An 11,911-nucleotide genomic window follows, 5' to 3' on the forward strand; every position below is an offset into this window, starting at 1 on the left:
TATGAAAATCAATGTAGACATTCCTCAAAAATCCAAGATTAGAAGTTCCATTTGACCAAGCTGTTCTCGTGCTTATTTCCTTCCTGAAAGTATTAAACACATCATGACACATTGATACATGCACATCTGTGTATGCAGCAGTAGAGTTTGTAATGGATATATTTTAGAAACAGCCCAAATGCTAATCAACTACTGAATGGATAAGAAGATGTGTTTTTTTATGCAATGGAGTACAGTCATCCATAAAGGATATATTTGAGAAATTAAAAGGTAAATAGATGCATCTATGGACAGTACTGTTGAGAATAAATCAGACACACATTTATAAATATTACATTTTTTGCTATGTGAAAAAATCTGAAAGTGTAAATGATGACAAAAATGTATGAGATTTTTTGAAATAGGAAGAATATCTTCAAATTACAGTAGGGAGAAGGGAGGGGAGGGGGAAAGAAAGGAAGGGAAATTAAAAAAAGGAAATAAAGGTAAAATGGAAAAAAGGAAAGAAAAATAAAAGGGAAATAATGTTTTTGTAAATGAGAAGTGAAAGAGGAGTAGAAGGCAGCAGAGAGGAATTGAAAATAGAATGAATATATATAATGTACAGGTACAAATTCCATATGATGAATCTGATCACAAAGTATATCTAAACTATACCAATAAAGTTAACTAATGAGGAAGAAATTAATAGTGAAAAAATAGTAATGATTTAAAAATTCAAAAAGTGATCAATTAGATATTGCTTAAAATAACATCAGCAATAAAGGAAAATGCCCAATATTTAGATCCATCAAGAAAGTGAAAAGCAAAACCTATATGAGATAGCATCTCACACATGTGAAAAACACTTCTACCAAAAATGAAAGACAATTGTGGATGATGGATAAAACCTAAATTCCCCCACCCACCAATCAGCCATGACTCTCACATGAATCATGAATATAAATTGAAGGCATTAGTCTTCTGAGATCATATGATTAATAAGACATTGTTGAGAGGTGAATTTGGGTTTTCAATTTCACTACATTTTCAAAACAACATCTCAGATTTTTACCATACAATCCGAGTTTAGACTTTGACTGTGGAGCTTGTTGAGTGTGTTGCTGATGTCCCTGTTCCTCAGGCTGTAGATGAAGGGGTTCAGCATAGGTGTGACCACGCTGTACATCAGTGAGGCCACCATGACCTCCATGGGAGAATATGACACAAGTGAACCAAGATATGATGGAAGGCCTGGTCCATAAAATAAGCCAACAACTGACAGGTGAGAACCACAGGTACAAAAGGCTTTGAACCTTCCACTTGATGATGATATTTTTAGAACTGATGAAACAACATTACATTAAGAGAAAAATGATCCCTAACATGGGAAAAAAGACTAATATGGCACCAACAAAATATGTGGCAAAGGCTTTTATCAAGATATCAGAACATGAAAGGTTAAAAATGGAGTAGGATGGCAGGAAAAAATTAGCAATTTCCACAACTTTGAAGCAAGTAAATTGCAAGACAGTTACTTTGTGCAGCTGAGAGCCCAAAAGGCTGATAAAGAATAAGAATAGCATTAAGACAGAGAGGTGTGGATTCATAATGACTGTGTAGTACACAAAGTGGCAGATTGCCAGAAACTGATCATAGGCCATCACGGTCAGAAGCATGTCATCCATACATCCAAACATTGAGACAAAAGACAACTGTGTCAGGCAGTCCACATAGGAAATGACCCTACTGTGAGTTAGGATGTCCACAATCATCTTGGAGACCATAGTGAAGGTGAAACATGTCAATCAAGAACAGGTTGGGGAAGAAGAAGTACAGGGGTGTGAAGGTGGGAGGCAGAGCTGATGGCCAGGATGATGAGCAGGTACATTGACAAGAACAATCCCAAAAGAACCAAGACATGTCATGTTAAGGTACAAGATCCCAATAATGAATGTAATTATACTGTATACCTAAAATGTACCAATAAACTCAATAAAAGAAAAAAAATTCAAATATGTATGTTACATTATGTGTTTACATAGTACTTGAGCTCCTTTTCAAAATATCCTTTGTGGGGGAAAACAATGAATAAGTAGCACACATGATTCTATGTAGATCATAAATTGAAGTATTCATAATCGAAATATACTCAGATGAGGTCTATAAACCTTAAAACAAGGTGATCCATTGTGATAAAACCCATTCTTTCATTATTGAGTTATTTGTTTTCCAGCTCTATCTGGGCACTCTCACTTTATAGACACTCTAGTGGCCAACTCTAGTGTCCAGATGAGAACATTTGAGATGAGAAAACTATGACCCCAGTAAAATATATTAAACTCCTTAAAAGATAAGAATACATTTTTATTTTTAAACTATTATTTTTATGTCTATAAAAATAAACAAAATATCATTGCAAACTCTTTAGAGAATAACCTTAGTTATTACACGATGTGCCATAGTCTTAATAGAAAGGGACAAATGTTACTCAGAGTACAATTCATCGACAAAAATGACTCTGCCTTACAAAACAAAGCAAATTGAATATAGCACAAAATCTTCTTTTTAATAAACTGAGAAAAAAAAGAGAAATACAACTGAAACAATTTAGCATATGTACTTTTTTTTGGATCCTGGGGATTGAACTCTGGTCTTTGCCCTTCCAAGGCAGGCCACCAAACCCCTGAGTTAAATCTCCGGCCCCTAAAATATTTTAAACAATGTAATAATTTAAAGAATTATTTGAACATCTATGTTGTTTTCTGTTTGTCTTCCATTTTACTCTTTATTTATATATGTATATTTTTCTTGCTGATATGCACCAAAAATATTTATGTTTTTCTATCTGCATATTGAAATCTCAATTGTTTATTAATAATGATAGATCTTATAATTATTAATGAAGAGAAAAGCACATATGAATAATGATTTTGTTGAATAATGATTTTTATTTTATATTTGCTTACCTCGTGAAAAAAGAGGAATCAGGATATACCATGTAAAAATATAAAATTGTATTTATCCGGTCCTAATATATGCACACAATCTTATGACACATTAGTGCATACCATACCTGTCAATGATTAATATATTAAATTGTAAGAAGCACATCTGCCATTTTTAATTTTCTACTGGATCATTTTACTCCATAAAATATCTCCTATGTGTGATACCCTTTTGTTCTTTTTTAAATTCTATGTTTTGTAGTAGCATTGGATTATGCTTCATTATTGCTCTGATACTAGACCTTTTTATATCCAGTGGCACTGTTAGAAACAAGTTAAGTTCAAAGGCCTGAATGATTTCAAGCCTCACTAACTCTGATTGATAGGTTTTTCAGATTAATCTTTCCTGATGATTTTTGTTCTCTTATTTTGGCTACATATAGGAAATTGGGATAGTTTGTTCTGTTACCCCTTTATAACTTGGGAATATGCAAAAAAACCCACAAAATTATAATACACACCTAAAAAGTCATGTACAAAATAAATAAATATATATGTGTGTGTATATATATATATATATATATGTATGTATTTATGTGTATATATGTGCGAGCGTATACACACACACACACACACACACACACATATATATATATATATGTGAAAAAACTTCTGTAAGTACAGTAATTCACTCTCATCTATAAAACAGGAATAGGGTAGCTGTGTAAAAGTTTTGAAAATATTTAATTTTTCATCACTAGTGATAGATAATAGATAGATAATGTAAAAGTACTCAGACACCATAGGCTCAGACCAATTATTTTAATCAGCTTTTGAGCTTCTGTTTAATTTCTTACACAAGGTTTTGGAACAATGTTTTATAAAGTTTTCTTGTATTCAAAAAATACTTCATATATATTATCTCTCCAATAATAACATACACTTATTTATTAAGATAACTGATTTTAGAGACTGATAATTGCGTATGAAATTTAAAGTGTTGCCATACCTCTGTAATTTCATTCTCATGATAAACCATCCTCAAAGAAACCTTTTCTCATGAAAAAGAGAAATCTTTTCTCTTGAGTGGATGGTCACTCCCTCCATGGGACATGGGTTGAGGCCCAACATGGACCATGCCATTTAGCCCTTTCCATCCCAACCAACACACCAAATATTGTGGAAGGAATTGGTAAATGGAGAGAGACAGAATGGAAGTAAAATAAGAAAAAGCTTATTTTGTCAGCAAAAGGTGAATTATGCCCCAAAGCAGTGCCAGAGATGAACCCCCTACTACCTTACAGTTCCCTCTTTTATAGGGTTTTACAGCCTTGATCTCATTCAGGTGGTTACATTTCATTCTATCAATTCATATTACTGATATAAAAATCATGGTCAAGAGACAGTTAATTTTCAACCCAGATGCAGCAATTCTTTTTAATTAGGGGAGTTTACCTGTAAGATTCACTTAGTTATCTATTCTAGACTATAGGAAGAGGGTGTTCAGGGTCACGAAAGCAAATGTTAACGATGGTTCTTTTTGTCTTGAAGCTTTTACAGCCATGTGGTTTACAGAACTTCAGAGCTCAGGGTCTTGATGTTATCTCAAAATGAGACCAGATGCCTCATTCAGTGGTTAGTGCTTCCAGTGTCTCTTAATTCTGAATTCCACAAAGCAAACTGCTGTTAGAGACAACATAAATTTCCAGTTTGGAAAATGAGAAATTATTGAAGATATATGATGTTGAGTGACTCACAACAATATCGAAGTGTACACTTATCATGGTTAAAAGTGTAATTTTGTTACATGTATTTTACTTCAAAAATGAAATAAAGGCAAATCACCATTTAGGAAGTATATATAAATGACAGAAGTCATTAGGACAAACTAGATTTATCGGAGTAGATAAAGAATCCAAAATATCTTGTGGACATTTGTCTTCCTTTTTTCTCCTTCCATTAGCATTTGGAAATCCTTAGAGATTGGGATGGCAAAGATCAATTTGGCAAATTATGAGCTCTGTGCATTGAGACTCCAAGACACAGAATAGTCAATATTTAGCCTTGAGCCTTTTAGTTACTCCAGTCCTGTTTCCATCTCTGTACCTGTGTCCCAGGCGCTACTGTTGTCTGTATTAAGGAGATCCTATGTGTCTTTGCATAAATATCAATCTTGAGGACAGAGACTGAGCTTTCATTGGGCAACAGGCATAAGAAGGTCTTTGGGTCTGCTCTCCTTGACTAAGATCCAGCAGAGAAACAACATTATCCAGTAAGAACAAAGGGAGCTCACTGATATGAGAAAGATAATTAAAATTATTATTTCCTCATACCAAAGAGAAGCATGGTATTTTTGATAGCCAGATGAGGGCACAGATATGAAAAACAGTATATCAGTTATAAGGAATAGAAATTTTATTGTCTTTTTTATAGTGGGGAAATGATTATTATTCCAAATTTCCTTTCTACATAACCTGGTTCTACTTCCATTGATGTCTCACTTATAACAGCAGAAAGCACGGCCTTCTGCAGGGTCTTCTAAGTGCTCTAAGGGGATTAAAAACATGATGATCAGGATATAGAAAAAGGCACTAACCATAACATCAGGAAACGCATTCAAGGGCTTCATGTCTTCCAGGTACTCAGAAATTTCTCCTATTGTCTTGTTTTATTTCATGTCTTCTTTCTTTCTGGAGTTATATTTGTCAAAAAATGGAAGAATCTTTTATTTTAATGGAACTTGCATGCACTTGCTATGTAGAAAAATGCCTTAGTCAAATGGGGTTGTGTGATTACAGACACAGGGTAATTCTGCTAGGTAACCTCTTATCGACAGCAGACAATTAAATCTCTGTCACTTCAGCAGAGGCCCCTTGCTCACTGTGCCCTTACTATTGGAGTTCTCTGAAACTTCACAGAGAAGAACAGTGAATATCCCCAGCTGAGTTCATCACAGAGAGGTGTGGATGACAGACAAACATCTGAGAGAGAGCACTTCCTTAAGCATTCAGCACAGATTTCTCTCCTAACACCACTGTAGGACATTTTTGAGCTTCCCACATACATGTTCTTCCTTGCACTTATTTCCCATAATTGAAATGTTGAAATTTCAAGTCTTAATTTCATTTGTATTGAGGAAATGAGAGTTGAAAGTATTCCTCTAAAGGACCTATGATTATCAAATCTGAAACTTTGCATGAAACTTTCTGTGGATTGGAAACAGTGAAACATTTCACTGTATCAGATAGCATATGTTAATTTATTTTTTAATCCTTTCAACTACACTTGTTATTTTTGTGATTCAGGGAGGCTTTTTAATATCTCAGAGAATATTTACATTAGCGTTAAATTTTACTAGAAGTAACTACACTAAGAATTATGCATAAGATAGCAAGTACTCTATTTAGGGTTAATGTGTATAAATTAGAGTCAATTAAAATTTAGGTATCATTACTATCAGTTATAAGTATATTCTTACCAGTCATCTCTGGTGTCCTGTAGTCACTTCTTTTCTATTTCTTTTGCAGGACATTGCTTTAGTATCTGTGTGATTATATGTATATGTGTGGAGAGGAATAGTGTACTTTACTTTACAGCTTATTTCCCATACCTATAGTTTGTTTCTCACAGAAGAGACATTAAAAATAAAAACCCAAGGCTGAGGATTTAGCTCAGTGGGTCTGCTACCTGCCTTGCAAGCTCAAGGACCTGAGTTTGATCCCTGGTACAAAAGACAATTGTGAACAAAAATAAAAACCTGCATTCAACATTGAATGGACCCTTCCCTGAGTCACAGTACTTATCCATAATCAGCATGATGTGAAGATGCTTAATACCTTACTGTATGCAGCTCCATTCCTTTCACAAATGCCCCATTGATGTAAAGACAAGACAAAATAGTATTTGTTTTTGTTTTTCTTTGTGTCATGGACACATGGATCCTATAATCCACTTAATTTTTTCTCTATAACTTATTGTAAAATAAAACACAAAGGATTTATTCATGTGTTCTTTTAAAGGCACAAAGTGAAGGGAGCAAGTGACTGTATGCCTCAAGTTTATGTAGATTAAAAAACATGTAATTTCAAGTTCCAAAGCCATTTAAATGAATTTTGCTATACTTAATAAACTTTATACTTGCTTAATGGTGCAAATCTTTATTTAAAGAAAAAGAATTCATGGGAAACAATAAAAGCAGTCTTAAAATGAAAATTTATAACAGCGAACTTTCACATCAGGAACACAGAATGAACTCAAATGAACAACTTAATATTGAACCTTAAACTTCTAGGAAAAGAAGAACAAATCAAGTCATGGCAGAAATTAATGCAATAAGAAATCTCAATTGCTAAATAGTTAAATTCTACCTTGTTTAGTTGCCACACATATGGATGTGTGCTATTATCCTTATTTTATTCAAGCATTATGAGCACAGAGAGGAAGAGAGATTCACACACCTTGTGCTCTCCGTAACAGGTCACTCAGGACTAACATGCTCATTTCTTCAATGACAAGCCTTGGCCACAGGCTCCAAAACGGAAGCAAGATTGAAATTCTCTTCCCCATGAGACCAAAAAATCTCTTTGTGTTATATCATAAAGAGATCATTACTGGAAAGATAGCAGATGTATTTTGAATGTTTATCTGACAAGAGGATGTAGGTAAAAATGATTCACCTATTTTGTGAAAAAATATAAATTCTGTGTGCAGAAATAATATAAAAATATAAATTTTTGTTTTGTTGGAAATTGGAAAAATATCAGTGCAAAATATTATATAATGATTTTAACATGAGTGATAGGGAAAGAAGCACAAGAATTTGGAAAATATTATCATAATAATTAACTTACAAGGTAAATGAGGCCTTTCTCTCCTATCCCTCCCTCCTTCTCTCCCTCCCTCTCCTCTCTGATAAGGCTGTGAATGAGTTGAAGATGACCTAAAATCACTACATGTGGATCCAAGCCAGTTTCTTTGGGGGGGGCAATAGATGTTCTATAACACACTACTCAGATGAGTTTTAGGTCTCTTTTAGGTAATTTTTAAGAAAATTGTGGATCCATAAATAGTGTGAATCAGAAAACATTGACAAGAAAATCTAGCCATAAATTTCATGACAACAAATACTTTTGGTGAAAAGAGAGAAAGAGAAATGATAAAAAGGACACAACATTTTAGATAATTGTTCATACATCTGAAGAATATTAATGAGGTTGTAAATATTATCAAATATTTATGTTAATTTCTACAGAGATAGTATAAATGGGACATTTTCTAAATGCCAGCAAATATGCTCAGTGGTTCTCAGCTCTCATTTAAGAAAGTGACTCAAAAATTAGAAATGTATATATTCTGAATAATGTGTTAGACTAAGCCTAGAGTATTCTGATATATGACAGTATCTCCAGATAAATATATTCCTAAATTAGCATCAACAGTGATGCAAACTAAATGATTTTCGAAATATTTTTTTGCAGCATCAACATACAGTAGGTAATTCTAATTCTCATTTTACAGACAAGGGGGAGTACATAACTGGCATGTGCATTTATAAGATTTCACATACTTTTTTATTTTTGGCTAAGTTTTAAGGTGTACTTACATTTTTTCATGTACTATTTTGGGTTTTTTTTTTTCAATTAAATTACAGAGTGACCGAAGGAAAATATGGACACCGCTTTCCATCACATAGCTGAAATAAGAAAATATAGCTCATATACCAAGAAAATTTGATGAGAAAATATGTTGGTTAGACTCAGCAAGGCTGAGACTCAGCCAGGGAATTGTGAGTATCTCTGTTTCCAAAGTCATCAACTGGAAAAGAGGGTTGATTATCAGAATAGCAGGCTATGGTAGACTACAAGAGCTATCATAGACTAGAGCCAAGGAAGAGATGTCTTATACAGCAGATATTTTACTGGTATTGTATGATTAAATACACCTGTATAAAATATTAAAGGAAAAAGTCCTTCTTATTATTTACTGTTTTTATTAGTGAATGCAGTGTACACTAATCTACAGTTGTGGTAAAAATATCTAAAGGTTATGTGCATGTATCTGAACCTAAGATGCATAAATTAGAATGCAATAAAGACAGGATAAATGTTTTGTATTGAACAATTTATACACAAACACAATTTATGAAAAATGTATATACAAAGCCTGGGTAAGCTTTTACATTCTTAAAAGGTGAATTCAGAAAAAAAAACAAGAAAATTTAAATATTTTATTTTTTAGCACAGTGGTTCAAAACAAAATGTTCTGAGTAAAGAAAATTAACTTTAATTTAATTTTCATATAATGCAGTTATTGTATTTGTAGGTATTTCAATATAAGAAAATTGAAGCATTTTATGAATATAAAATATGAAATATTTCAATGCTTTTCAATTTTCCTGCAGTAGAATCATATTTTCTAAAAGGAGAGTGACTTAACTACACTTTATACTTTTTTTGGAAAAGAGTTTCCCACATGTTACGGTGATCAAGGACTTCAGAAATCAATGTCCTTGGTCTGCTTACACTGGGCAGTAGATCATCAGTAAACTAAGAGTATACAGAGGAGACAGAAAACAAACCACCCAGCAATGAATCCATGATGGTTAGTTTTGTCACAAGAGAGCAATATTGCTGAAGTTTGTGGATTTCTGGTGAGAATTCTTTCCATATGAATAATTGAACTCAATATATAGAGTTTCATGTGTATTTTTTGTTTCACTACTTTCAATGAAATTTATTTAAATGTGCTCAATTAACATGGAAAGACATAATCTCACAAAAGTCTCAGAATTCTACCTCATGCACTTCTCAGAGGATCCAGACCTGCAGCCTATCCTCTTTGGACTGTTCTTGTCCATGTACCTGGTCACAGTGCTTGGAAACCTGCTCATCATCCTGGCTGTCATCTCAGACTCCCACCTCCACACACCCATGTACTTTTTCCTCTCCAAGCTGTCCTTCACTGACATCTGTTTCACCTCCTCTACAGTCCCAAAGTTGATTTTGAACATACTCACTCACAGTAGAGTCATCTCCTACTTGGGCTGCCTGACACAGATGTCTCTTTTTATCCTTTTTGGATGTATGGATTACATGCTTCTAACTGTGATGGCCTATGATCGCTATGTGGCCATCTGCCACCCACTGCACTATGCAGTCATTATGAACCCTCAACACTGTGTCTTCTTACTTTTGCTGTCAATCTTTGTTAGCACTTTGGATTCCCAGGTGCATAGTTTAGTTGCCTTACAAATTATGTGTTTTAAAAATGTTGAAATCACTAGTTTCTTTTGTGATCCTTCCCAACTACTTGAACTTTCATGTTCTGGTACTTTTGTCAAAAACATAGTCATATATATTCTTAGTATCCTATTTGGTTTTATTCCCATGTCAGGGATCATTTTCTCCTACTATAAAATTGTCTCTGCCCTTGTAAAAATCCCATCATCTAGGGGGAGGTACAAAGCTTTTTCTACCTGTGGTTCTCACCTGTCAGTTGTTTGCTTATTTTATGGAACAGGCTTTGGAACTTACCTTGGTTCAATAGCATCATATTCTCCCTGGGAGGGCATGGTGGCCACACTGATGTACGCTGTGGTCACCCCTATGCTGAATCCCTTCATCTACAGCCTGAGGAACAGGGATATTCTTAGCACAGTGAAGAGGCTCTACCTTTGGAAAGTTCAATCCCAGAAAATTTGCCATTTATTTGGAAGGTAGTTTAGAAAATGTGGTAAGAATGAAAACACAAAACTTATTTGTAAATACTTCCTCTATGTTTTTATTGTTTCTGAAGATTGATTTCTTTAACTTTATATGATGTTTCATTATAGATCATAGGTGTTCTGGTGGTAGTATTTAGTGTTCTTAGGTGGGAAATTGGAAAATTTCTGAATATGGGTATGAGTGACAGTTACACAGAAAATGCTGTAATATATGTAACCAGTGTCTGTACATAAGATGGCTTCAAATGCTACCTTTAGATGTGTATGCCTTTACAGAATGCACAATGGAAATAAAAAGCTGAAGACCTGGTTTTAAAAGAAAAATATTAACAAAGATAATAATAATTTAAGACTGCTGTGTAAAGAAAGAGCACAAATTTTTGTTGCATTCAATATTTTAACTTCCACAGAATTTCAGATATTTCAAGAAAGGAATAATATGGACCAACATGGATAATTAATTATAAGCTTTGTGCATTGAGATTTCAGTGTTATGTGATATGACACCTCCTGTCAATTCTTCCAGTGTTTGTTTATTTGCCATCTTGGGATATCTCCATCTCCTTTCATTTTCGTGTAAAAGAGGAATCCCATATTTTCCATTGTTGATCATAGTCGTCTATGGAGAGCATTGTAAAGGAACACGACATGAGCACAGCCATATTGACCTGTGATTCACCCAAGCAGTGTGGACGTGCCATCGCCCATGGCAATGAGCTAATTCAGCTGGTGGTCTGATCCATTGCCTAGCAGATGTAATCCATAATAGTTGTTATTGTTTCCCTCTGGAATGTGTGGGCGGTACTCTCGCTCCTGTGCAGCGGGAGAGTATAAAAGGGAAAGGTTCGATAATAAAGCAAGCAAGGAACATGAGAAGAAAGGTGCCTACCATCTCTCTGTCCTCGTCCTTTCAGGTTTAGGACCTGCTGGCAGGATCCTGACGTCGCAGCTCGCTACAGTTGTCTAGCCTGCCCTTTAGCTCTTTGTCATCCTCAGAGATGGGGAGTGTGGGATATGTTTGGACATCCTATAGTAAATACACAGCCTAACTCAGAAAATGATGGATGGAGGAATGAACTGTTTTTCAACAGTTCTATCACTTTCTATCATGCAGATATACATGAAAGTTTGGACAGTAAGATGGGATGGTAAGATTGTTCACACTTTCAGATAAGAGGAATGTGGAATGCATATGCTTGATTATTACAGGGAATCCAAAATCTCAGTCAAAGTTTTCCTTTCCTCCCACAATATTCCTGCT

The 11,911-nt window shown here is 34.3% G+C and overlaps 2 protein-coding genes across 2 annotated transcripts; one reads left to right on the top strand and one right to left on the bottom strand.

Annotated features, from left to right (window-relative positions):
- Positions 1-1,042: 1,042 nt before the first annotated feature.
- Positions 1,043-1,766, bottom strand: LOC104867606 (olfactory receptor 7E24-like). The gene is made up of 2 exons (XM_033759649.1): positions 1,391-1,766; positions 1,043-1,323 (listed from the first exon to the last, which is right to left on the bottom strand). The coding sequence occupies exons 1-2, from the start codon at positions 1,764-1,766 to the stop codon at positions 1,043-1,045; spliced, it is 657 nt and encodes a 218-aa protein (XP_033615540.1).
- A 5,989-nt stretch (positions 1,767-7,755) lies between these two features.
- Positions 7,756-10,645, top strand: LOC104867607 (olfactory receptor 7E24-like). Its single transcript, XM_010632015.2, has 2 exons — positions 7,756-7,780; positions 9,738-10,645. Exon 2 carries the CDS (start codon positions 9,782-9,784, stop codon positions 10,643-10,645), a length of 864 nt encoding a protein of 287 aa, XP_010630317.2. The 5' UTR covers positions 7,756-7,780; positions 9,738-9,781.
- The last annotated feature ends 1,266 nt before the right edge of the window (positions 10,646-11,911 follow it).

This window comes from Fukomys damarensis, unplaced genomic scaffold, assembly GCF_012274545.1.
Source record: "Fukomys damarensis isolate Sample0158 unplaced genomic scaffold, DMR_v1.0_HiC HiC_scaffold_37, whole genome shotgun sequence".
Taxonomy (NCBI): domain Eukaryota; kingdom Metazoa; phylum Chordata; class Mammalia; order Rodentia; family Bathyergidae; genus Fukomys; species Fukomys damarensis.